The sequence below is a fragment of the Vidua macroura genome, chromosome 25 (genome assembly GCF_024509145.1).
Source record: "Vidua macroura isolate BioBank_ID:100142 chromosome 25, ASM2450914v1, whole genome shotgun sequence".
Lineage (NCBI taxonomy): Eukaryota > Metazoa > Chordata > Aves > Passeriformes > Viduidae > Vidua > Vidua macroura.
Genome location: NC_071595.1, coordinates 7,324,072 through 7,347,416, shown reverse-complemented (window position 1 = coordinate 7,347,416; position 23,345 = coordinate 7,324,072). Strand labels below are relative to the sequence as shown.

The window sequence follows — 23,345 nt, the reverse complement described above, 5'->3', positions numbered from 1 at the left end:
CCCCCCGGCCACGGGTGACCCCTGTTTGGTGCCGCAGGTGCTCTTCGAGGCCGTGGTTTCCAGCGAGCGCAGGGGGTACCTGGGCCTGGATGACATTTTGCTCCTGAACTATCCGTGCTGTGAGTACCATGGGATGGGACCTGAGCGGGGGCTGCGGCTGGGCTGGGCTGGGCTGGGCAGCGGGGCTTGGAGCTGGTGTCCATTGGGATGGTCCTGGGCAGAGCAGAAGGCCTAATGCCAGGCTGCAGCCTGCTGGCACCTGGGTGTCCTGATGTTAGCTGGGCTGGTGGAGCTCCATCTCCTGGGCACCTCTGAGGCTCCTTTTTTGCATCTATCCCCACCAGCTGCAACATTGCTTTTAGTTTTGATAAAACCTTGGAAAAGCACAGATTGAACGCAAGGCCTGAGTGTCCCCATCAAGAGGGGCCACCCAGGCTGGTGGGGGTCCAAAATCCCAGACTGTCCCAAGACATTGGCTCTTGGGGTCCCCTCCTATTTCTTCTAGGCTGGGCAGGAGGTCTGCCCCCTCTATCAATCCCATACTCTGCATCTGGCACCAGCATTGTGGGGTGCTGGAGAGAAAGGCTTATCCCTGCCTGGGACACTGACTGGTTCTGTGGGGACAGGAACACGTGCCTCACTCAGAGCCAGGCTGTGAGAGTGGGCATCAGGCCTGTCCAGAGCTCGGCTCAGCTGGGTGGGTTTTTGGGCAGGGAGGGATTTTTGTGGCAGTGCTGCCGTGGGTCTCCTTGGAGCTCAGGTCCTTCCTCACCTCTTGCTTTGTCCCTCGGCAGCGAAAGCGCCTCATTTCTCCCGCCTGGGTGACGTGGAGGTGAATGCGGGACAAAACGCCACCTTCCAGTGCGTGGCCGCCGGCAAGGCTGCCGAGGCTGAGCGCTTCCTCATGCAGGTGAGGAATGGTGGCGGCGAAACCGCCGCAGCCAGCCCCACACGTGGCCTTCCTGCTGGACGTGGTGGGAGAAGGGTGATCCCCCTGCTTTTAATGAGACACCGTTTGGGGACGCCCCTGTTGGCTCCGGAGGTGCCGCCGTGCCCCCCGTGACTCCGTGTGTGTCCCGTGGGCAGAGGCAGAGCGGCGAGGTGGTCCCTGCCGCCTCGGTGAAGCACGTCAGCCACCGGCGCTTCCTGGCCACGTTCCAGCTGGACGCGGTGTCCAAGGCGGAGCAGGACCTGTACCGCTGCGTCACCCAGTCCGCCCGCGGCGCCGGCGTCTCCAACTTCGCCGAGCTCATCGTCAAAGGTGGGTGAGCTGCCCTGGCCCGCGCTGGGCCCCTCCTGCTCCGCTGTGTGCAGAGGAAGGTGGGATGCCTGGAACACTGGGATTGCAGCTTCTCACTGTGGAAGAGTTGCTAAACACGGACTGTGCAGCATAAAACCAGAAGGTCCCTTTCCTGGTGGCTTTAGATCATTTATTTTTGATTGCAGTAGGTGGGAATTAATTAATTATGGGGAAACTGTGTGGCACCATGCTGGGCTGTGTGACTTATAAAGATAATTAAGGTTTGATCAGATGAAACCTTATCATGGCTGTTAAAGCCTTCTGAAAGTGATGGAGGGCACAGGCACAGACTAAAGTTTGAAGAGTGGATGGTGCCTTCCTGTACTTGGGTGATTCCCATGTCCTCTGGGTGGGGAATCTGAGTTTGTTCTGTGCTCTGCAGCATGAATCCCAGAATGGTTTGGGTTGGAAGGGACCTTAAAGTTCATCCAGTTCCACCCCCTGCCATGAGCAGGGACACCTTCCACTCGATCAGGTTGCTCAGAGCCTGGCCTTGGACACTTCCAGGAATGGAGTAGCCAAAGCTTCTCTGGGCAACCTGTCCCAGGGCCTCGCCACCCTCACAGGGAAGAATCTTTTCCTAATATCTAATCTAAACCTACTCTCTGTCAGTGAGGCCATTTTCCCTTGTCCTGTCACTACATGCTCTTGTAAAACAAGTCCCTCTCCATCTCTTTTGTAGCACCTTTCTGTCACCCTGTTCTTTTGAGAGTTTTAAAGTTCTTCTAAAAGTTCCTATGTCTTCTGATATTTACATATTTCAACTGAGTTTTCTCACGCATGTTTATGTCAATAATGACTGTTTTGCATTCTTCTCTGTAAGTGAAGAGAATTGATGGACTGTTGGTTTGACCAGTGTGGTTGGAGAGGTGGCAGTTTCACCCTCCAATCCACTGTCATTTTTTCTATTGTATATATAGTGGAGTCAGAAAATAAAGTTAGCTTTTTTGAGTTCTTTTTCTTTCCTCTTACATCTAACCTGCTTCTGTGAGTTATTTTGTGTCACAGTGTGACACCTTTCAGATACTGGAAGGCCACAGTTAGGTCAGCCCTAAGGTTCTCTTCTCCAGCTTGAGTGTGGTGGGTTGGTGTGGGAAGAGGCACTGGAAATGTGTTGACTGCAGCCTGTAAACAAAGAAATAAAACCGTGGTGCCTGTGGTTGTGCCAGCACCGGCCTGGCTCTGGGGGTGCTCCACCTGCCCCTTCTGTGCTCTCTTCCAGAGCCCCCCACCCCCATCGCCCCCCCCCAGCTGCTCCGGGCCGGCTCCACCTACCTCATCATCCAGCTCAACACCAACTCCATCATCGGTGACGGCCCCATCGTGCGCAAGGAGATCGAGTACCGCATGACCTCGGGGCCCTGGTCGGAGGTCCACGCTGTCAACATGCAGACCTACAAGCTCTGGCACCTGGACCCCGACACGGAGTACGAGATCAGCGTCCTGCTCACCCGGCCCGGCGAGGGGGGCACCGGCAAACCGGGGCCGCCCCTCATCAGCCGCACCAAGTGCGCAGGTGGGCCCCGTGGCGTCCCTCGGGACAGCTCTCCTGGCACCCCGAGCCCTCCCTTCCTGTGGTGAGGAGAGGAGCTAACCCAAGGCGCCTGTGTGTGTCTGTGTGTGTGTGCTGCTGGCAGAGGTGCTGCCTCGTTAACTTCTCCCATTCACTCCAATTAGAGCTGATTGAACTCCCTCCCACTAAAGGCACTTGGTCCCTCTTGTCTCGAGAGCCTGACTTGGGCGTGATGACAGCACGAGGGCTCCTGTGGTGTGGGCACCTTTCTCTGGGTAGCTGGGGCTGCTTGTGCGGCTGGTACCCTGCTTCACCTCTACAGGGAAGGATGAGCCTGAGGCACCAACCTGCAGGGTTGGTGGCTGAGAGATGTCCCCAGTGGTGTCCTCAGCCCTGTCTGCAGGGCAGCAGCATTCTGTGCTGGAGCTGGTCCCGGTTTTGCAGCCAGGATTGCTCTCTGCACTTGTCCCCTTTGTCCCTATGGACAAAAGGGTTTTCCCTGATAAGACACGTAAATCCATGAGATGTTTGCCGCCTTGCTCACCCGCTCTCATCTCTCTTCCCCACAGAGCCCATGCGAGCCCCCAAAGGCCTGGCTTTCTCTGAAATCCAGTCCAGGCAGCTGACGTTGCAGTGGGAGCCACTGGGCTACAACCTGACCCGCTGCCACACCTACACCATGTCGCTGTGCTACCGCTACTTCGTGGGCAGTGGCCACAACCAGACCTTCCAGGAGTGTGTGAAGATGGAGCGGAACGCCAACTGCTACACCATCAAAAATCTGCTGCCCTACAAGAACATCCACGTCAAGCTCATCCTCTCCAACCCTGAGGGGCGCAAGGAGGGCAAGGAGGTGATATTCCAGACAGATGAGGATGGTGAGTCTGCTCGGGGAGGTGCCTCATCCCCAAAATTGGAACTCTGTAGCTGGCGAGCTGCTGGGGATTTTCCTGTGGCATGGTGTGCATCCCTGGCTCTTGGCCCGTGGGCATGATGGGAATTTCTCCTGAGCCAAGGGGGAGGTGAAAAGGATCTCACAGCCCCAGAGGTGTGCAACAGGAGGTGAGAGAAAGGGGCAGTGATGGTGTCTGGGGAAGGGAGATGCCTGGGGGCCTGGGAGGCTCAGGGTCTAGATGGGGATGTCACTGTGGACACAATGCCCTCATCCCTGGAGGGGAATTTTACCCATAGCTGGTCCAATGGAGGGTGTGGGACTTGGCTCATACCCAGCTGCTCTCAGCACACAAGTCATCCTCACTCACCCGTTATTGGGAACCAAAGCCTGGCAGCCATAATAACAGCAATTAAATCAGTGAATGCTTTGCACTCAGGTAGCATCTTTTATCTGCTTGGTTTTGAAGGATTGGGCACTGCTGCATTTCTGGGAAAGTGCTGTTTATCAGGGCAGGTGTAGCTTTTCTTGGCTTCCCTGGTGCTCTTCCCTGGTAAAGTTTGTTCTCGGGTGGGTTCGAGAGAGCTCTGCAATGATAAGGCCCCAGTTTCTGGCAGCAGCTTTGCTCCTGTTTTCCCCCTGTTCTGGCTGTGCCCTGTTCTGGGTTCCCTGTCATCTGAGTGGGAGGACATCCTTGATGGACGCTCCAGCATTGCTCCAGGACTTCTTGGTTTTGGAATCTCTTGCTCTGGTGAGCCCTTCCCTGAGGATCTGCTCAAGCTGAGGCTGCTGGAGAGGTCTCCCAGGTCTGGCTTCACCTGCCCCTCACCCTGACTGCAGCTCGCCATCAGCAGTGCCTGAGTCACTCTGGGCTTTGGAGATCCATGGCACATGGCAGGAGCTACAGGACAGAGCTGGCTCTGTGTGTCCAGTGCCACCCATCAGTGACAGGCCACATCCAGGGCTGGCCTCTTCCACTGCTGAGTGTGGCTGGAGCATCCCTGGCTCACATGGAGTCATCTGATAAGCAAGAACGGGATTAATCTCCAAAGCACTTTTCTAGCATAAAAACTCAGCAATTAAGTGAAGGAACTGGTAATTGCAAAGGATTGAGCTGCCTCCAGAGCCCTGGAGGATCCCTGAGGAGAAGCCTGCCATGGAATTCCCCTGCACAGGACTTGCTGTTATGTGTGCAAAGCTCGCTCCTGTCTCCCAGGCTGGAAAGCAAAACCTGCAGAGGAGCTGAAAGCATCTCCAGGTCCCTTTTCATCTTCAAAGCCTAAATCCAGCACCTTCCTCTGTACACCAGCACTTTCCACATCCCCAGCCCTCAGCCTGCCCCAGTGGGGGCACCCAGCTCCGCCCTGCCAGTGGTTTATTTTCCAGCTATAATTGCTCCGGTTGTTCTCACTAGGCTGTGACTGCTCCAGCTGTTTGCTTATGGAATATTAAAACAGGAGCTCCAGATGTCTTTTTGCCATACTATAATCACTCCAGCTGCTTTTTCCTGTGCCTCAATTAACTGGGGCTGCTGGCTTCCCCCTTGGATTCAACTTGAGGCTGTGTATACATTTGGTCTCATGGTGATGGATCTATGGATATCCTCCTACGGATATATGGCAGATACTCTTCACCTGTCTGGCCCACCTGTCTGGCCCAGCCTAGGAGGTTGATGAGGGTTTGACTCCTAGAACTGCAGGATGAACATCTGCCCCTGCAAGTAAACCAAGGTGCCGAAAGCTCATTAATGATAGGACTCTTAATTGTGGTTTGTTTGGCACAAGGCCACTTTTGACAGCAGCGTCCCCTGGGGCTGCTGTTGGTGGGGTACAAAGATGCACCTCCCCATCCTGAGTGGTAAACCCAGGTTTTGGGCTGGAAAATCCAATTAACTGGGTCAAACCAAGGCTGTTGTTTACAGTATCCTTCTTGGACCCCAGGCAGAGTTGTGCTGGGCTTGTGGGCAGGACACTGAGGGAAGTGTGCTGCATCCATAGGTTCTCCAGCTGGAGTTTCAGTGCCCCCCATGGATCCAGGTGACCCACAACTGGAGACTTCATTTTGTGTGTGCATGAAATGATGAAACTCAATCCCAGGGACCTGTGGACATATCCCTGCAGTGTGCTCCCTGATGGAGGAGGCAGGGTGCATGCGATGCAAGCCGGGATAAATATATATAATTCCATAAATAAATATGTGTTCAAATATGGATAGCAGAGGGGTATGTGCACACCTGGGAGCTGTTGTGTGCATCCTCTGCCTCTCTCAACCTGGGATGGAAGTGTGATATCTGTACTTGAATATATGAATATACAGGTATTATAATATTAAGATAATATATAAATTATCCTATAGACAATAACAATGATACAATGTATAATAATAGAAAATAAGATGTAATTGCCTATATCATGCAGGCTATATATAATCATAGAAAATAACATATAATTATACATAGTGTAGGTTCTGTGTATGGAAACCGAATCTCTGGAGGTGCACACTTTACTGCCCTACAGGTTTCCGTAATTCTTCCTGAATTTAATAAGTGCCTGTGTACACGTGTAGGACACAGTGCCTCTGATTAAATTTACTTGTAAATCAGGTAGAAACGACGCGTTCGCACGGTGGGAAACGCGGGAAGTGATCCCTCTCTCCCAGTCCCGTAATTACACCCGAACAAAAGCTGTGAAAAAAGCCAATCAGAGAGAAGAGCTGCTGTCCCCTGCAAGGTTTGGGAGTGGGGGATGCTGCCGGTGCCTTCCCGAGGCATTGCCTTTCCTTGCTGACCCGTCGGGTGGAGAAATCCATCATAAAAGATGGGATATTGATCCCAGCGCCGCTGATTGCCGTCAGTGATTACAGTTATTATTGTGGTGGTGTTAATTGGAGGGGAGGCCGGGCCACGTCGAGCCCGTCTGCTTGTGAGGATGTTGCTGCTTGCTAGCAGTATCTCCACAGGATGCTAATGGCTCTGGGGGGGAATGGGGTTGTGGGGGAAAAGGGAATTTATTTCTTTTCCTCATGCTGGAAAGCTCAGGCACCCTGTGCTGCTGCCGGTGCCTGGGCTCAGGTGCTGGAAGTGATACCTGTGGGGTTTTTGCTGGTGTGGGGACCTCCCCCTCCCATGGCAAAGTGTTACCAGCGGGTCCAGGAGCATCAACGCCAGGGAGTGGCTCTCCCTGGGGAGCCACCAATCCTGTCTGGTGGCACATGCTGGAGGTGACACGGCAAAGGGAGTGTGGTGGCTCAGTCACAGGGCACAACTGCCACAGCCACCCAGAGGGGTTTCCTGGAGGGTTTCTCCTTACAGACTGCTTTCCAGCTGCATCCAAGCACATCTCCTTTTCTTCCTCAGTGCCTGGCGGCATCGCCTCCGAGTCCCTCACCTTCACCCCGCTGGAGGACATGATATTCCTGAAGTGGGAGGAGCCGGTGGAGCCCAATGGCCTCATCACGCAGTACGAGGTACATCCTGGCGGGTGTGGCACCTGGGGTACGTGGGGACATGGGAGGCTCCTGTGAGGGGTGTGTTGGAGGGGTCTGGGACAACCTCTGCTGTCGGCCACGAGGATTAGAGCAGCTGTTGCTACTTCTGAACCCTTTGGCTTTTCCAGTGAACCTCTGCTTTTGTTTCAGCTCAAAAAGTCCCTGGCTGCCTCCAGGCTGCCACATGACCGTACCCTCCTCTGAATTCGTTGTTTTAATCCTTTCTCCACCTGAATCCGGGCTCTGTTCCCTCTCCCACGGCCACGGGTGATGCCGTGCCCTGTCTCTGCAGATCAGCTACCAGAGCATCGAGTCCTCAGACCCTGCGGTGAACGTTCCGGGCCCGCGGCGCACGGTGTCCAAGCTGCGCAACGAGACCTACCACGTGTTCTCCAACCTCCACCCCGGCACCACCTACCTGTTCTCGGTGCGGGCCCGCACCGGCAAGGGCTTTGGCCAGACGGCGCTCACCGAGATCACCACCAACATCTCCGGTAGGTGCCCCCACTCCGTTCCTGCACTGGGGCTCCTCCTTCACTCAGGTGTCCTCGGGTGGTGTGGGGCCTCTGGCTCACTCCTCTGGTTTTGGTGACTGGCAGTGTTTTGGTGGCTGAATACTGCCATAGAAAGACGCTCTTGGTGGTGGCAGCTGTGCTCCCAGGCAGTCCCCAGACCTCTGGGTCCCTGTCTGGGGAGCCTGGCCAGCCCAGTGCTGGTGGCTGGTGCTGTCTGAGCTCTCAGTGTACGAGCAAGGGATTAATTGGGCTTTGTTAATAAGCTGTGCAGTACTCGGGGCTCTGTGCTCACGTCCGTGGCGTTGCATTAACTGCAGCAAATTGGCCTGAACTGAGTGTGAACGGGAGCACTGGGACAAAGCAGCTCAAGCTGAACCCCACTGGCTGCCAGTAATGGTTTGGGACCACAAGGCTATGCCAGGCTTGATGGGGGTCCCCCACCTTGGTCTGGGGGTGCTGCTGGGCTGGCTCAGGTGTGCTTCTGCCCTGGGCTGGGGGAAGCTCACACTGTGCCAGTGATTCTGAGTGGTGCTGGTTTTGGGCACATCTCAAGACTGGAGCATTTGCGTCCTGCTGAGGTTGGATCCCACTCTTGGTTTCTTCCCCTCTGCCAGACTGGTGTTGGTAACCTCCCTTGTGCACACCCAGGGGTTGTCTCTCAGCTCTTCTTCGAGACATGGAGAGGTTTTTTACTTTATTTGCAATAATTCATATTACACCAGTGGGTAATGCCTTGCCCTGGGCAAAGCTGCTCATGCCTCAGTTTCCCCCTAAGCCAGGGGAGCCCCAGGACTCACCCCAGCTCCCATTGCAGCTCCCACCTTCGACTACGGGGACATGCCATCGCCACTGAGCGAGTCAGAGAGCACCATCACGGTGCTACTGCGGCCGGCACAGGGCAGAGGGGCTCCCATCAGGTAGGTTGGGGCTGCAGGAGGGTAAGACCCCAAAATGGGGTGGCACAGCGGGGTCCAAGGAAGGGCAGGACCGTTCTGCTCAAAACTAACTCACGCCTGACCCTCACCAGCACCTATCAGGTAATTGTGGAGGAGGACCGGCCCAAGAAGCTGAAGCGAGAGCTGGGGGGGCAGGAGTGCTTCCCGGTGCCGCTCACCTTCGACGATGCCGTGTCCCGTGGCTCCGTGCACTACTTCGGGGCAGAGCTGCCCGCCAGCAGCCTCACTGAGGCCAAGCCCTTCACCGTGGGGGACAACCAGACCTACAGCGGCTACTGGAACCCACCCCTGGAGCCCAAGAAGGCCTATCTCATCTACTTCCAGGCCATGAGCAACCTCAAAGGGGTGAGTAGCCCTGGCACCCTGCTCCAGCCCGGTGCTGGACCAGGTAAGGGCAGGCTGGGGTCTGAGGGTTGGTAAAAATGGGACTACTTTTAGATCACCCTCCCCTGGGTCACCCTCTGGGTTCACCCCTGATGTCCTGCCAGGGGGCAGCTGGTGCTCCAGGCCACCCCTATGGTATGTTGAGATGATGGGTGGGTGTCCTGCCCCAGCACCCCTGGGTGGTGCCTGTCCCCATCCCCGTGCCAACGCTGGGGGTGGAATAGTCTAATCTCCCCCATCCACTGCAGTACCAGCCAGGACACCAACAAGCACCAGTGCAGGGGAGCCCCTGTTCCTGGGGCTGCTCCTGGGTTGGAGAAGGACTGTTTGGGCAGCCAGAGCTCTGTGTCATTGTTGGGCCCCAGTGCTGGCAGGATGGCCAGTCCCAGCTCCAGAGGACTCCTGGGAGCTCCCGGGCTGCCCTTCCCTCCCTGCTGCTGCCATTTCCCTCTGCGGAGCTGCACCCCCTGTATCCCCCGGGCTGATTCCTCCAAGTCAGCAGCAGGACCACCGGGACCCTCTGGGGACCCTTCCTGGCATCACCTGCTCCAGGGAGCATCCTCACCCTGCGCATCTCCGTCCTGCTGGAAGGTGATTACTGAGTCCTTTCCTTGCTCCGGGGTCGTTCACACCTCGCTTCTTCGATGTCATTAGAGCCAGAGGGACAGGGAGGGTCCTGGCTCTGGCTCACTTGGCCTCTGGATGATAACTGGTGTCTGATGCTGTGTTACATCTTTCCTGCTGGGAGGTAATGGATTTATCCCAGCTGCCATCAGATGTTGGAAAAACGCTGGATCATAGCTGGGGTTTTTAATGTTTTTTGTGCCAGATGAAGCAAGAAGCAGGAGAAGGAAAATCTGGAGATCCCAGGGAGAGCAGTGCTGTAGCTGGCCCTGCCCTCTATGTGTGACATGGGGAGGTCTTGGGCCAAGGGTGGATGGAGCACCTTGCTGCCTGGTGTCTTGAGAGACTGGAGGATGCTTGGAGAAGACAATACTGGCAAAGTAGTGCTTTTTATTTTGCAACAGAAGTTGGATGTGTGGAAAAATGGAATATTTTACCTGAACCCATCCCTAAATTGCAAATGTTAAAGCTGTTGGAGACTTAAGCTGGAGCTTCGTGGCAATCTTGGCAGCAGGTGCAGAGCACCAGGACTGGGGCTTGAAACTGACTTATGGAAGACAAACCCATGAAGCTCTTGATGACAGCCTGGGAGTGTTTTGGCTGTAGCTGGTGGCACATTGGTGACATGTGGCTTGGCTGCATCTGCTGGGTTCTCCACACTCTTGAGCTTCACCATCCCCTCTGTGCCAGGAGCAGTGGCTCCAGCTAAACCTGGGAATGCTGGGGACAGATCATCCAGCAGCATCTCTTGGGATGTGGGTCCCCAGGAGCTCTTTGGGTGGTGCAGCACAAATCACCCATGGACTCCCTCAATTTGGGGGCCGAAGCACCAATGGACCAGCCCTGTGCCCACGCAGCCTCGCTTGGGTGAGAGTGGGGAGCAGAGCTGCTGGGATGCTCATCCAGCACTGACCCCCCTTTTTACCTCCGTAGGAAACTCGGCTGAACTGTGTCCGGATCGCTCGCAAAGGTGAGCCCTCCCTTTCCCCTGATCCCACCGAGGCTGCGGCTCCAGCCCCACGGCTGCTCCGGCTGTCAGGGCTCTGCTGGTGGATCAGCACTGGCGGTGGTTGGGCTGCATGTGATGCTTTATTCCAGCTCCACCCCACACTCTTCTGTTTCCCATGCTCTTTGGCATCTGGGGTTTTTCCCTTGGTTGAATTTTCCTTCTTAATGCTGTTACCATGGTGGAGGTGGGGCTGGAATGGTGGGGCTGGATGCTGAATCCAGGGATGGATGATCTTACGTGGGGTGTGATGAAAGGTGCACAAAGGGACTGTCCCACCCCACTGGAACTGAGAGAGGGACTTGTCCATGGTCATAGTGTGGCACTGCAGAGCCCTGTAGCATCTCGGTGGAATGATTTGTGTTCATGGAGAAACAAGCATCCCATGGGATGAATCTCACTGTTTTCATGCATGATGTTGCCAATCCCTCTGGAGCGGAGTGTGGTGGGTGCTCACAGCACCCTTGTCCACCCCCCCCTCCTGCCCGTTCCTGTCCTCTGGCAGCTGCCTGTAAAGAGAGCAAGCGTCCCCTGGAGGTGTCCCAGCACTCGGAGGAGATGGGCCTGATCCTGGGGATCTGTGCCGGAGGGCTCATCATCCTGATTATCCTGCTGGGAGCCATCATCGTCGCCATTCGGAAGGGGTAAGGAGACCTGGGCTGGTGGCTAGTGCTTCATCTGTCCCTCCCTCCCAGCTCAGCCCTTCTCCACCACCCCAGCACTAACTGGAGTTACTGGTGAGGATTCAGCTGTGCTGGGCAGGCTCCAGATGCTCCCCCAAGCTGTGTCTCCATGTGCCTGTGCATCCCACTGGGCACAGAGCCCCCATGCTCTGTGACACCAGGCATGGCAGGGGACATTGGGGACCGAGCAGCAAAATCCTGGGCATGTCCCTACCCACTCTGCAGCTTTGTTCCACTGTCCCTCTCCCTCATGTTTTTTGGTCTTTTGCTTCTTTCCCTGATGGTTCTTGTGTTTGTGCTGCTCTGGTGATCCTGCATGGATGGAAACGCTTCTGGCCTGTGCCCGAGCCCTGCACCACTGCTGAGCCCAGCTGTCCCCATCCCGCCAGCTCTTCCCTGCCAACAGCAGCCACGGGACCCCAGGGTGTGCAGCCCTGCACCCCCAGCCCAAAATTACAAAAATCAGCTTAATATACACTGAGAGGTTGCCCCTGGGCTTCTCTGTTGCCTTGGCCAGGCCAGCAGGAGCACGTCCAGCATGGATGTGGCTGTGGCCGTTGTGGTGGGCTTGCACTGGGGGAGCTCGTGGGGTGGGAGGGAGGAGGGTGAGGGCTTTTGGGGACACTCATCCCCGGGAGCGCTGGGGATGTAGCTGCTGTTTTTCACGTGGATGCAACACCCTGGAAAAGTTGCTTCTTCTGTGCAGGGCTCGAGGCAGCGCCGGGCTGGGGAGGCTCTCAGAGCTGGGATAAAGGACAGCAATTAAACACGGGGCTTGGGAGGATGGAGCAAAGTACGTGAACAGCCAGAGGGAGAGAAAAACAGCAGGGCAGAGCCTCAGCCCCCGTAAATCTGCAAAGCTCTTTATGGCTCCGTGCACCCTGGAAGGATCCTTGTGGATTTACATTGCTGGAAGAGCAGGGCTGTAGCATCCTTGCACACTTTGAGGTGTGGGGCTGGCTCATGGCTCCATTGGCTCCTTCCCTGATGGAGCAGATGCCAGCAGTGCTGATGTGTTTTGGGGAGTGATGCTGTGGGTGGGAAGCTATGAGTGTGGCTGCTGCATTCCCATTGCCAGCGCTGCAGGACAGGAGGAGGAGGAGCAGTTCTACTTCAGCATCCCAGGATGAACCTGTTGAAGGATAAACCAGAGCCACAAATTAGAGAGGCCTGAATTTGGGGCTGTTGGGAAGCTGGGCTCATAAATCTTCTCCAGTGCTTTGTCATCGGAGGAACACTGATGTGGTGGAATGGAAATGCAGCCTTGGAATATGTTTGTCTCTACTAAATGGTGCACTGGGAATGTGACATCTCCCCCTCTGGGCCCCTAACCAGCAGCCATGGGGAAATCCCTACATTTGGGACATCTTTGTTGTTCACACTTAAAAATGATTCAATAACCTCTTGGACGAGGGTGCTGTGGACACCCACCATGAGTGTGGTCACGCTGAGAGCTGGAGCTTGTGCTCTCCTGCCAGGATGCTGGCTCCTGCCTGGAGTAAATAACCTGTGGGTGCCACAGGGGAGCCTGATTCCTTTATGGTACATTGAATTTTCTGGCAGCTGACTTGCCCTGTAACCTCCCTTCCCAATAGTGGAGAAAAGCTGCTTATGCAATTTCTGCTGTTCTCTTTGCACGCTTGCCAGGAGGAACTACTATTCTTACTCCTATTACCCGTAAGTAATTGTCATTCTCCTGCTTTACCCTCCTCCCAGCCACCCCTCTCACCCCACTGCTCCAACGAGTCCTTATCTCTGCCAAGTGCATTTTAAGGGTCACTTTGGATCAGGAAAAATAATGCTGCTGAGCTTGTTAGAGACAGAAGGCAGTGTATAGGGGAAGGGTCAGCAGCTCTGAGTTGAATTCTGGATTTTAGCAGTCCTTGCAGTGTTCCAGCCCCACCGCAATGCTGACGTGGGCTCTGATTTCCTGTTCAGCCTTCTGGCTTAATCACTGCTCTGGCTTCGGAGCCTGATCCTGCCTCTCAAAAACATTCATTCAGGTTTCTTTGCCTAAATTACTTGAATTTGGGGTGGGAGGTTCTGTCCCAGTGAGAACTCTTGGGATTTCCCAGCATGTTCGTTAGGTGCCTAAAGAGACCCTGCACGGGGGGAAAAGCATCCGCAGTGAGTGCTGAGCACGGGTTTACTCGGGGGTCCTGCCCATCCCTTGGGATGGATTTGGCCCTTGACATGGCTTTAAAATCACAGAATGATTTAGCTTGGAAAGGACCTTAAAGCTCATCTTATTCCAACCCTTGCCATGGGCACCTTCCACTACACCAGAGGGTCATGCCTGGAGAAACAGAGCTGGGGAAGGCTGGGGCAGATCCATGTGATGGGAGATGGCTGCAGAGAGCATTTGACTGCACGAGGAGCATACCTGGCTGTTCAAGGGCAAGGGACAGGAGGGGACATTGAGGCTGAGCAGCTGGAGTTGCAGCCAGCAAGGGATGCTGCATGTGTGGCTGCGACTGGCTTGGGACAGCAGAGCACCAAAGCATGATGACCACACTGCTGCAAATAATCCCTTCTGCTCCCAGAGTAATCCAAGCCCAGGAGCTTTGAGGGGACCTTAGAGCACCTGATGGTGAGCCCTGCTCACTTCTGCTCCTCCCCACTGCAGGAAACCCGTGAATATGACCAAAGCCACCATAAACTACCGGCACGAGAAGACACACATGATGAGTGCCATCGACAGGAGCTTCACTGACCAGAGCACCCTGCAGGAGGACGAGCGCCTGGGGCTGTCCTTCATGGACACCCACGGCTACGGAAACCGAGGTGAGGGTGGGAGCCTGGCGTGCCCTCTTCTCCTTCCACAGCTGTGGAAACAGAGGTGAGGGTGGTAACCCATCATCCCCCTGCTCCCATCCCACAGCTGTGGTAACCGAGGTAAGGATAGGGACCCTGGCATCCCCCTGCTTCCTTCCAGCTACAAAGGTGCCCAATAGCCCCAAAATACCACAGAAACAGCCTGCCAGAGCTCAGGAGTGTTTGGACTACGCTGTCGGGCACAGGGTGGGGGTCTTGGAGTGTCTGTGCAGGGCCAGGAGTTGGACTCGGGGATCTCTGTGGATCCCTTTCAACTCAGGATATTCTGTGATTCTCTTGAAGGCCTGGTTTTACATCTGTTTTAGACTGATGTGTGTAGCATAGCAGGCTCTTCCCTGCCCTGTGTAAATCTCCAAGGGCATGGATTTCATTGGTGTTTTGCCACCATCCAGGCAGTGCTGAAGGGGAAGCTCTTGTGGGGAGCTGGGTCTCTATCTTCTCATGGAGATCCTGAGCTTGTGGGTGGGGAGGTTGAGGCCATTTGTGGGCTCAGGATCTGGCTGCAGCCCCCCGGAACTGGGTGAATCCCACCTCCTGGCTTATGCAGAGGTTGGAAGCTCTCCCCCAGCCTTCCCCACACAGCCTGGGCATTGAAGGATTAAAGAGCCCCTGTGCTCCCATCAGAGGGAGACTGATAACTTCACACCCACTGGAGGATGTGTCCCCATGCTGATTTGGTTGTAAAATAACTCTTTGGCTGCCCCAGTTTCAGCCATATGCCAGTAACATCTGTTACAGTGATGCCGCCTGCACGCAGCTCTCGCGCCCCGGCTGCTTCCTGCCATTGTCCCATGGATCATTAAAGCCCAGAGGGCAAACTTTTCCTCCTCCTGACACATCGACCTAGGTTAGGTGTATTTTTTTCTTCGGCAGCAACCAAGCTCTCAGGGGCTGGTGTGGCTGAGCTGGGGACCTTGGGCTGCCTGCCATGGCTGGGAGAGTCTCTATTGCCTGTAATTAATCCTTAATTAACAGAGGGAAATTAATGACTTGGTGACTGGTTGGTGGCTGTCTCCCCCCCCCCCCCCGCTTCAGTTTCTGTGCATTTAAAAGAAAGTCACTAATCCTCATGGAAACCCCAGTGGTTCCTCAGCTGTGCGGCTGTGGCAGCACCTTGCAAGTGCCAGCAATTAATTAATGCTGCTTTAATCCCAGCAGCTGATGAGCCCATTGGTCAGGTCATGGGATGTGGAGGCACTCTCCTGGGTTGTCCTGTTGGTTCCCACTGCCAGAGGGCAGGGATGGATGGGATATTGGGAAGGAATTCTTCCCTCTGAGGGTGGTGAGGCCCTGCCACAGGCTGCCCAGAGCAGCTGTGGCTGCCCCTGGATCCCTGGAAGTGTCCAAGGCCGGGTTGGACAGGGCTGGAGCACCCTGGGACAGTGGAAGGTGTCCCTGCCCATGGCAGGGGTGGGACTGGATGGGCTTTAAGGTCCCTTCCAACCCAAACCATTCCATGGGTCCCTGCCTGCCCATCTCTGGGAGTAGTGCAGAGCATCAGGTTTTGTGCAAACCCAGATTTGGTGTGAGAACTTGCCCTTTCAAAACACAGGTGTGAGGTCTTAGCCTGGCTCTGCTGGTAATGACACAGCAAAGGCATAAACCAGGTAAACACTGCACAGGCTCTCCATCAAACAGCAGCGAGCTCCATTTGTGGCAGCGTGAGGAATCCAGTGCTGGTCTCTAGCAGTGAGGGAAATGAGCTGTTAAGCTGCGCTGCAGACTTTGGCAAGGTGATTTTTCAACTCAGGATCTTGTGTGAATATTTGGGCATGGAGCTCTTGCTTGTCTGCATGGGAGCTCATTGTTCCAGCCGAGGGGAAATGAGGTTATTATCCCCTTATGGCCTTGCCCACTGATTTCTAATAGACCTGCTGAGGTCCTAAAAGGCTGTACTGGGCATTTTTGGCTTTGTGGTGTAGGAAGAGCTGCAGAGAGCATGAGAGGGTGGGAGTGGGATTGAGGGCTGGTCCCCTGGTGGTCCCCAGAGAGGGCCTGCAGCAGCCGCATCTCCCGGGTATGTTCTCCCCGCCCCTCTGTGGCTGTGAGGAGGTGATGGGGATGCAGCCCAAGGTTTTGCTGCCCTGACAGCCCCTCGTTGCCCCTCCGTTGTGCAGGCGAGCAGCGCAGCAGCGTGGTCAATGAGTCCAGCAGCCTCCTGGGGGGCTCCCCGCGGCGGCAGTGCGGCCGCAAGGGCTCCCCGTACCACACGGGGCAGCTGCACCCGGCCGTGCGCGTGGCCGACCTCCTGCAGCACATCAACCAGATGAAGACGGCGGAAGGCTACGGCTTCAAGCAGGAGTATGAGGTAGGGACAGCTCGTGACAGCATCCTGAGGAGAGTGGGAGTTAGGATGGATGGGGGGACACGGGTAGGATCCGTGTGCAAGGAGAGGATGCTCTAGGTTTGGAGCTCTGGATGGGAACTGGAGCTCACAGCTCTGGGCTGGCATTGTCAGCATGGGGGGTGTCCCTGAGTAGGGATTGAATGGCTGGTGCTGGCAGCTCTGGGTTATTTCTCAGCTTGAGCAGGTCCCTGAGGTGAGCCAAAGCAGCCTGGCCAGCCTTGTCTGCAGTGCGTCATCCCGGCTCTCCTGCAAGGGCCAGGGCTGCTCCTTCCTTTTCCTTTCCTTCCCCTGGGCATCACCGTGTCACAGTCTGCTCTCCAGCACACTTGGCCTCTGATAAGCATGACCATAGCCCAAGAACAAGCAAATCCTCTGCAATCTGGCAGCTCCAAGACCAGCTGGGGAGAGGATGCTGGAGAGGGTGATGCCAGGGGAGGGATTTCTTTCCCAAGAGTTGTTGGCGGCATCATGTCCATCCCAGCTGGCCAGGTCAGAGCACTCGTAACAGAGCAGGTTATTTCACAAGCCTCTGCCTCAGCACAGCAGCGAGGTCATTTCCTGACTCCTCAGTGTCCCACAGGTCTGGAGATTGAAATTTCCCAGTGAAATTACTGTTTAATGCTCAGCTGTTTCAGGAGCAGGAGCTCTCCCCTCCCTTTTCACACATTGGACAAACCAGGGCTTGCGATAATCATTAGTGCTCCTTGAAAAGCTGCTGTATGTTCTTGGAACTAGTCATTTGAAAGCACTCAGATATTATGGGAGGGGAGAAAACATGTAATTTCCTTCCACTTTCCACCTCTTATGCCAGTCTATGAATGTCACTGTTATTACACACAAACCTGTTCTGTGCTGGGGAGAGAAAGGAGCTGGGGAGGTTTAGGAATAAAAAAACCTACAACCAGCCCTAAAAAAAAAAAAACCAAAACAAAACAGGCAGTCTGTAATTTGCTGGAAAATGGACCATTTTATGGATGTAACAGGAGTGTATAGCTGGCAGAGTGTGCTGTGGAGGTGGAGATGAGGCTGCAGGAGCCAGGTGTTGGGGTGGAGGGACCATCCTGTCTGTCCTGCTCCCCAGGGAGCTTTTGGGGCTGGGGAGACCCCAGAGTCCCTCCCTCAGCTCGAGATGTCCATCCTTTCCTTACAGAGTTTCTTTGAAGGCTGGGATGCTTCAAAGAAGAAAGACAAGACCAAAGGGAGACAGGATCATGTGTCCACATGTGAGTGCCTTTAGCAAAGGCTTAGACACGCCAAACAGCTTCAGGATCCCACATTGTACAGATTCCTGGGCCAGAGTGATTGCCCCGGGTGCCCAGGTGGGTGAGCAGGCACTGGTGATTCCTTGTCCCCTTTCCCCAGATGACCGTCACCGCGTGAAGCTGCACCCGCTGCTGGGTGACCCCAACTCTGACTACATCAACGCCAACTACATCGACGTAAGTGGGGACAGGGCCTGTGTCCTTGGGGCTCTGGGCTGCAATTCGAGCTTCCCGTGGCCTCTCAGGGTCTGTCCAGCAGCATTTGGAGGACTTTGGACAGCCCAGGGTGGGCTGGTCAGTGCATCCCTGGAACACATCATAAAGGACCTGCCTGATGTATTTGTGCTCATCAGCAGTTTCTGCTTGTTGCATCTCTCTCTACTCTGCTCTGTCCCTCCTTCTCATTCCCTCTCTGCTTTTCTATCCTCTTTCCCCTCACCTGCTCATGTGGCCGTGGATCTCCCTCTCCTTGGGTGGGGGATGCAGAGGTTGAGAGGACCAAGGGACCATCTGGGGCTCACACTGGAGTACCCCTCGATCCTGCTGGTGTGTGTGGATCTGGGCAGAGCCCATCCCTGGTGTCCTCTGAGGGCAGTGTCCCCAAGAGTGATGTCCTCTTTCACCTCCAGCGATGCTGAGACCAGAGCGGCTGCAGGAAGGCTCCAGCGTCTCTTGGAAGCAGCAGCAAATCCCACTTTTCTCTCCTGCCCAGAGGGTGCTGTCTGTCAGTGGTGGCCTGATCCCAGTGCCCAAGCAGTGTCCCTCAGCCTGTCCCTGTCCCCTGTGTCCTTTCTGCCCTGTCTCTCCATGGCCTGCTCCAGGGCAGGTGCTCTAACCCCTCTCTGCTCTGTGCCTCACTAATGTCTCTGATCTTTTTCTCTCAAACCTGTGTCCCAATGGGATCGTTAAGATTCGGATTAACCGAGAAGTAAGTAGACTCTTCCCCCTCTCCTCCCTTCTCTGCTCCCATCTCCTGCCAGGCCTCACCCTGGGCAGTGTGGTCTAAATACCATCAGGGAGAGGCAGGTGGGAAAATGTGTCCATAAACCTGGGAATGTCCAGAGAATGGGAAAGCAAGGTCTGTGTGGCACTGGGGCATGGAAAGCTGGCCCCGTGTGCTCTGAGAAGGAGTTGAATTTGACCCACAAAAATCCCCTGTGAAAAGACCCACAGGGGATGGAGAAGCCACTGTCACCTCCATGCGTGTGGTGTGGTTTAACTCTGCTGGACCCGCGGCCAGGGCGTGGGACACTGTTCACAGTCCCTCTGGCAGCAGCCTGGCTGGAATGTGCTCTTTGGCATGTCCTTGTTAAGGGCTGAGCAGCTGGGATGAAGGAGGGCACTGGGGCTGTCTCAGCACCAGGTGGCTGCTGTGCAGTGGGGGGTCACTAATAGGGCTCTCCTGGCAGCGATGTGGTGGCAGCAGGAGCTGGAGTGGAGCTTGTGGATCCCTCAAGGTGCTGATAAAGGATTTTGCAGACCAGGGGTGTGGGTTGGGCATTACATGAGCCTCTTGTGGGATGCAGGAAATGCACCATCCCAGGACAGGGTCTACTGAGTATGGGATGGCTGCTGAACCTCCTCCTCCTCCTCCTGCAGTGGACTTGCAGGACCTGGCCAAGTGGCTCTGGGGAGTTTCTACCAGTTGGGTGACTGGGAAATGTCTAAGGGTCTGTGCCTCAGCTTGGGATTGATGTCTCTGCTTCCCTTGCAGGGCTACCACAGGTCCAACCACTTCATAGCCACACAAGGTGAGTCATGCCCTGCCCTCTCAGCCAGTGGCTCCTCAGCTCCTGTGTAGCAGCCAGGTTTTATTCCTGATGGGATTAAACCTTGCAGGAGCAGGAAAGGAGGGGAGGGGCCAATGTGGAGCTACTCCCACCCCTCCTGCCTCCCCTTGGCACTGCACAGCCCCGGGGAAAAGGGCTCTGAGATGCTGTGGAGCGTCTCTGAGTTTGTGCCTCAGAAGCAGGAGGGGGGACATGGTGGCACTGAGCCACTGCCAGGGCTGGGTTCTGCTGGTGGTGCCCATCCATCCGTGGGGGCTTTTACTGTGTCCCACAGGGCCCAAGCAGGAGATGGTGTACGACTTCTGGCGCATGGTGTGGCAGGAGCACTGTTCCAGCATTGTGATGATCACCAAGCTGGTGGAGGTGGGCCGGGTAAGCGTCCCTGTTCCCATGCCATGCCATGCCATGCCATCCCTGCTGGAAGCTGCTTCTGCAGAGCCAAGCCCCCATCCTGTGCTCTCCTTGCAGGTGAAATGCTCCAAGTACTGGCCGGATGACTCCGAGATGTACGGGGACATCAAGATCACGCTGGTGGAGTCAGAGACATTGGCTGAGTACGCTGTGCGCACCTTCGCCCTTGAGAGGGTACGGCCCTGCCTCGGGGACAGACCCCCCTCGGGCACCTGTCACGCTCCACAGCTTGCCATTTACGAGTATCCTGTTTATTTAACCCAACACGGGGTCACCACTCGCTCCTTCCTTTTGCCTTTTCCCTGGCTCTGCACCCCGTGCCAGGCGAGCGGCTCAGTCCCACCTTCGTTTGGAATGAGTGTTTAATTTTCGTGTGAGTGAAGGATGCATTCTCATCCTCTGGGCTGGAGGTGATGTAGCCATCACTCTGCAGTGTGGTAACTGGAGATGGAGCCAGTGCAATTTACCCCTTAATCTACAGGAATGTCAAATTACTGTCTGGTTATAGGGCAGGGAGACCTGAGGCTGCTGCCACCTCTTCCTTTTTCTCCTTGGTGGTTTTTAACCCTCTTGCAGCCAAGAGGAGTGAGCTGTGGGGCTGCCCAGGCATGTGACTGCTGTGTGGTCCATCTGCCTGGATGCTGAGCTGGCAAAACCATGGATTCCTGAGAAAATCAAGTGTTTGAGTGACCTCGCCCTCTCACCCTTCCCTTGCAGCGCGGTTACTCGGCCCGGCACGAGGTGAAGCAGTTCCACTTCATGTCGTGGCCCGAGCACGGTGTCCCCTACCACGCCACAGGGCTGCTGGCCTTCATCCGCAGGGTGAAGGCGTCCACGCCGCCCGACGCCGGCCCCGTCGTCATCCACTGCAGGTGGGAGCAGGGCACGTGGGACGGGTGGGGGTGGAGAGGACCTTAAAGCTCATCCCCTCAGCATGGGCCAGAACACCTTCCACTAGTCCAGGTTCCTCCAACCCCTGTCCAGCCTGGCCTTGACGTCCCTCTGCGATGGCATCTGTCTGGGAAATGTCACCTCTGGGCTGGTGGCAGCAGGGGTGAGGGGCTGGGGCTGGTCCAGGGGGACAAGCAGGGAGCAGCACTGTTTTGGGGCTGCCCAGCGTGTTACTGGTGACACAGCTCTGTCCCAGTGGGCAAAGGTGAAATGGCAATGGGCAGCTTGACCACTGCTGATGGTCAGGACGTGGGGTCTGGCTGAAGGGAGAGGCAGGGGGACAGCAGGACAGCCCCGTTCCCTGGGTTACCCACAGGGCTGTCCCTGCAGGGCTCAGCCACGGACGCTGGAGCTGGGAGGACACGAGTGACACATCTGAGCAGCTTTGGTGGCTCTCCGTGCCCTGAGCAGGCATTCCCACATGATGGGCTAATGGCTTTTCCTCCACTGGGCGAACCAGGAGGAGCTGATGAGTGGGAGGGATTTTTTTATTTTTTATTTGATTTCTCCCTGTCAACTGCCTCATCAGCGTTCATTCACCAGCCAGTGTGATTAGTGCCCGTAGCCTGTAATCACTGATAATCACGACGAGTGATTCATCAGCCCCAGAAATTAGTATTTCACTGGAAAAGATTCTGTAGGAAAGGAATAAGGGGGTGGTTCTGTTCCTGACACATCATGAGGGGTGGGGGTCAGGGCACAGTAGGTCTTTGACTGTGAGTCCAGCCATGCCAGTACCTGGGATGTCACCACTGCTGGGCTGGCCCTGGGTACCCTGCTGGGCTTAGCCTTGCCCTGAGGGTCTCCCCTGGTGCATCCAGACCTGCTCATGCCAGGGGAGCCTCCCTGCTCTCCCAGGCCTCAGGGCTGAGCCCTCCTTGGTGCTTTTGGGCTGGGATCCCAGGGGACTGTTGGCACTTAGATGGTTTAGTTGTCGGTTTTGTTGCAAAAACCGTGTGTTCTGCTGCCTTAAATTAAAAATGAACTTTAGACATGGGTGCCCAGCTGATCTTCACACACCCTTGGGGCTGCAGCAGGGGTGTTTGGGCAGGTTTAAGGCTAAAGCAGGCTCTGGAGGTGTGTGAGGTCCTGGCAGCCCTGCAGGGTTGCCTGGTACAGGGTCTGCATGTTGAGCCCTCGCCCACAGAGGCTTTGCTCAGTGCCCAGCAGCCTTTGGGGCTGTATGTGGATGCCAGCACAGACTGGGAACGCGTTTGCTGTTTCCCCCTCCATCCCCAGTGCTGGCACAGGGAGGACTGGCTGTTACATCGTCCTGGATGTGATGCTGGACATGGCCGAGTGCGAGGGCGTCGTGGACATCTACAACTGCGTGAAGACCCTCTGCTCACGGAGGATCAACATGATCCAGACGGAGGTGAGCGCCCGTCGGGGACAGCTGGAGACACGTGGGGCTGCTGTCACCAGCCGGCTCTGGAGGCTCAGCCCTGTCCCCTCTCCTCCCCAAAGGAGCAGTACATCTTCATCCACGATGCCATCCTGGAGGCCTGTCTGTGTGGGGAGACCAGCATCCCTGCCAGCGAGTTCAAGCCCACCTACAAGGAGATGGTGAGGATAGAGCCGCAGAGCAACTCCTCACAGCTGCGGGAGGAGTTCCAGGTGAGCCTGCCAAAACCTCTGCAAGTCCCCCTTGTCCTCAGCCTCCCGGTGCCCACCCCTGCTGGGACTAGGCAGGGCTTTGAGGGGGGCCGTGTACCCGCAGACCCTGAACTCGGTGACCCCACACCTGGATGTGGAGGAGTGCAGCATCGCGCTCCTGCCCCGCAACCGGGAGCGCAACCGCAGCATGGACGTCCTGCCGCCCGACCGGTGCCTCCCCTTCCTTATCTCCGTGGATGGAGACAGCAACAACTACATCAATGCGGCCTTAACTGATGTGAGTGTTCCCTGGGGAGGGAAGGGGCTGCTGCCTGTGGGCTCAGGCGACTTTTCGTGGCAAAACTTTGCTGGGTTTGGGCTTATGGCCTTGTTTTGCACACAGCAGGAAGGCTCATGGCAGCTGTGTGCTGGGGAGGAAAGGGTTGGGACTGGTGTAACGGGGTCCTGCACCCCTTCTTTTGTGTAGTAGCACCCTGCAAGAGTTTTTCTCCTGCTCTCACGAGCCAGGCACTGAGGTACTTCGGGATTTTGCAGTGACAGTGGAGCCAGGGGAGGGAGAGGAAGCTTTTGGGGAGGTTGGTAGCATTAAGCCCCCCATGTGCTACCAGCCCCCTTGTGATCCTCCTGCCCCTCCTGATGCAACTCAGGGGGCTCTGAACTGCTTCCAGAGCCACCATGCATCCCCCTGATGCAGTCAGGAAGGACCCTGTGGTGACAAAGTTATCTCCTAGTGGCTGATGATCACAAAGCAGAGCAGAGAATGCTGCAGGCTC

General features: G+C 55.9%; 1 protein-coding gene across 13 annotated transcripts in view; it reads left to right on the top strand.

Annotated features, from left to right (window-relative positions):
* The window catches only part of PTPRU (protein tyrosine phosphatase receptor type U), a 56,582-nt gene that overhangs the window by 21,225 nt on the left and 12,012 nt on the right, over nucleotides 1–23,345 (top strand). For 6 of the 13 annotated variants that reach the window (XM_053998650.1, XM_053998648.1, XM_053998646.1 and 3 more), the window contains exons 4-25: nucleotides 38–119; nucleotides 795–910; nucleotides 1,087–1,261; nucleotides 2,523–2,816; nucleotides 3,383–3,691; nucleotides 7,061–7,170; nucleotides 7,484–7,685; nucleotides 8,521–8,623; nucleotides 8,734–9,007; nucleotides 10,604–10,640; nucleotides 11,182–11,320; nucleotides 13,007–13,036; nucleotides 13,986–14,143; nucleotides 16,312–16,502; nucleotides 17,692–17,764; nucleotides 17,904–17,980; nucleotides 19,518–19,554; nucleotides 19,868–20,178; nucleotides 20,722–20,876; nucleotides 22,195–22,330; nucleotides 22,423–22,572; nucleotides 22,676–22,849. In XM_053998650.1, the coding sequence (XP_053854625.1) occupies nucleotides 38–119; nucleotides 795–910; nucleotides 1,087–1,261; nucleotides 2,523–2,816; nucleotides 3,383–3,691; nucleotides 7,061–7,170; nucleotides 7,484–7,685; nucleotides 8,521–8,623; nucleotides 8,734–9,007; nucleotides 10,604–10,640; nucleotides 11,182–11,320; nucleotides 13,007–13,036; nucleotides 13,986–14,143; nucleotides 16,312–16,502; nucleotides 17,692–17,764; nucleotides 17,904–17,980; nucleotides 19,518–19,554; nucleotides 19,868–20,178; nucleotides 20,722–20,876; nucleotides 22,195–22,330; nucleotides 22,423–22,572; nucleotides 22,676–22,849 (3,333 nt within the window). Of the gene's footprint in view, nucleotides 1–37; nucleotides 120–794; nucleotides 911–1,086; nucleotides 1,262–2,522; nucleotides 2,817–3,382; nucleotides 3,692–7,060; nucleotides 7,171–7,483; nucleotides 7,686–8,520; nucleotides 8,624–8,733; nucleotides 9,008–10,603; nucleotides 10,641–11,181; nucleotides 11,321–13,006; nucleotides 13,037–13,985; nucleotides 14,144–16,311; nucleotides 16,503–17,691; nucleotides 17,765–17,903; nucleotides 17,981–18,713; nucleotides 18,732–19,517; nucleotides 19,555–19,867; nucleotides 20,179–20,721; nucleotides 20,877–22,194; nucleotides 22,331–22,422; nucleotides 22,573–22,675; nucleotides 22,850–23,345 lie in introns of those variants that run through there. The other 7 variants (XM_053998652.1, XM_053998645.1, XM_053998651.1 and 4 more) reach the window with 6 other exon arrangements.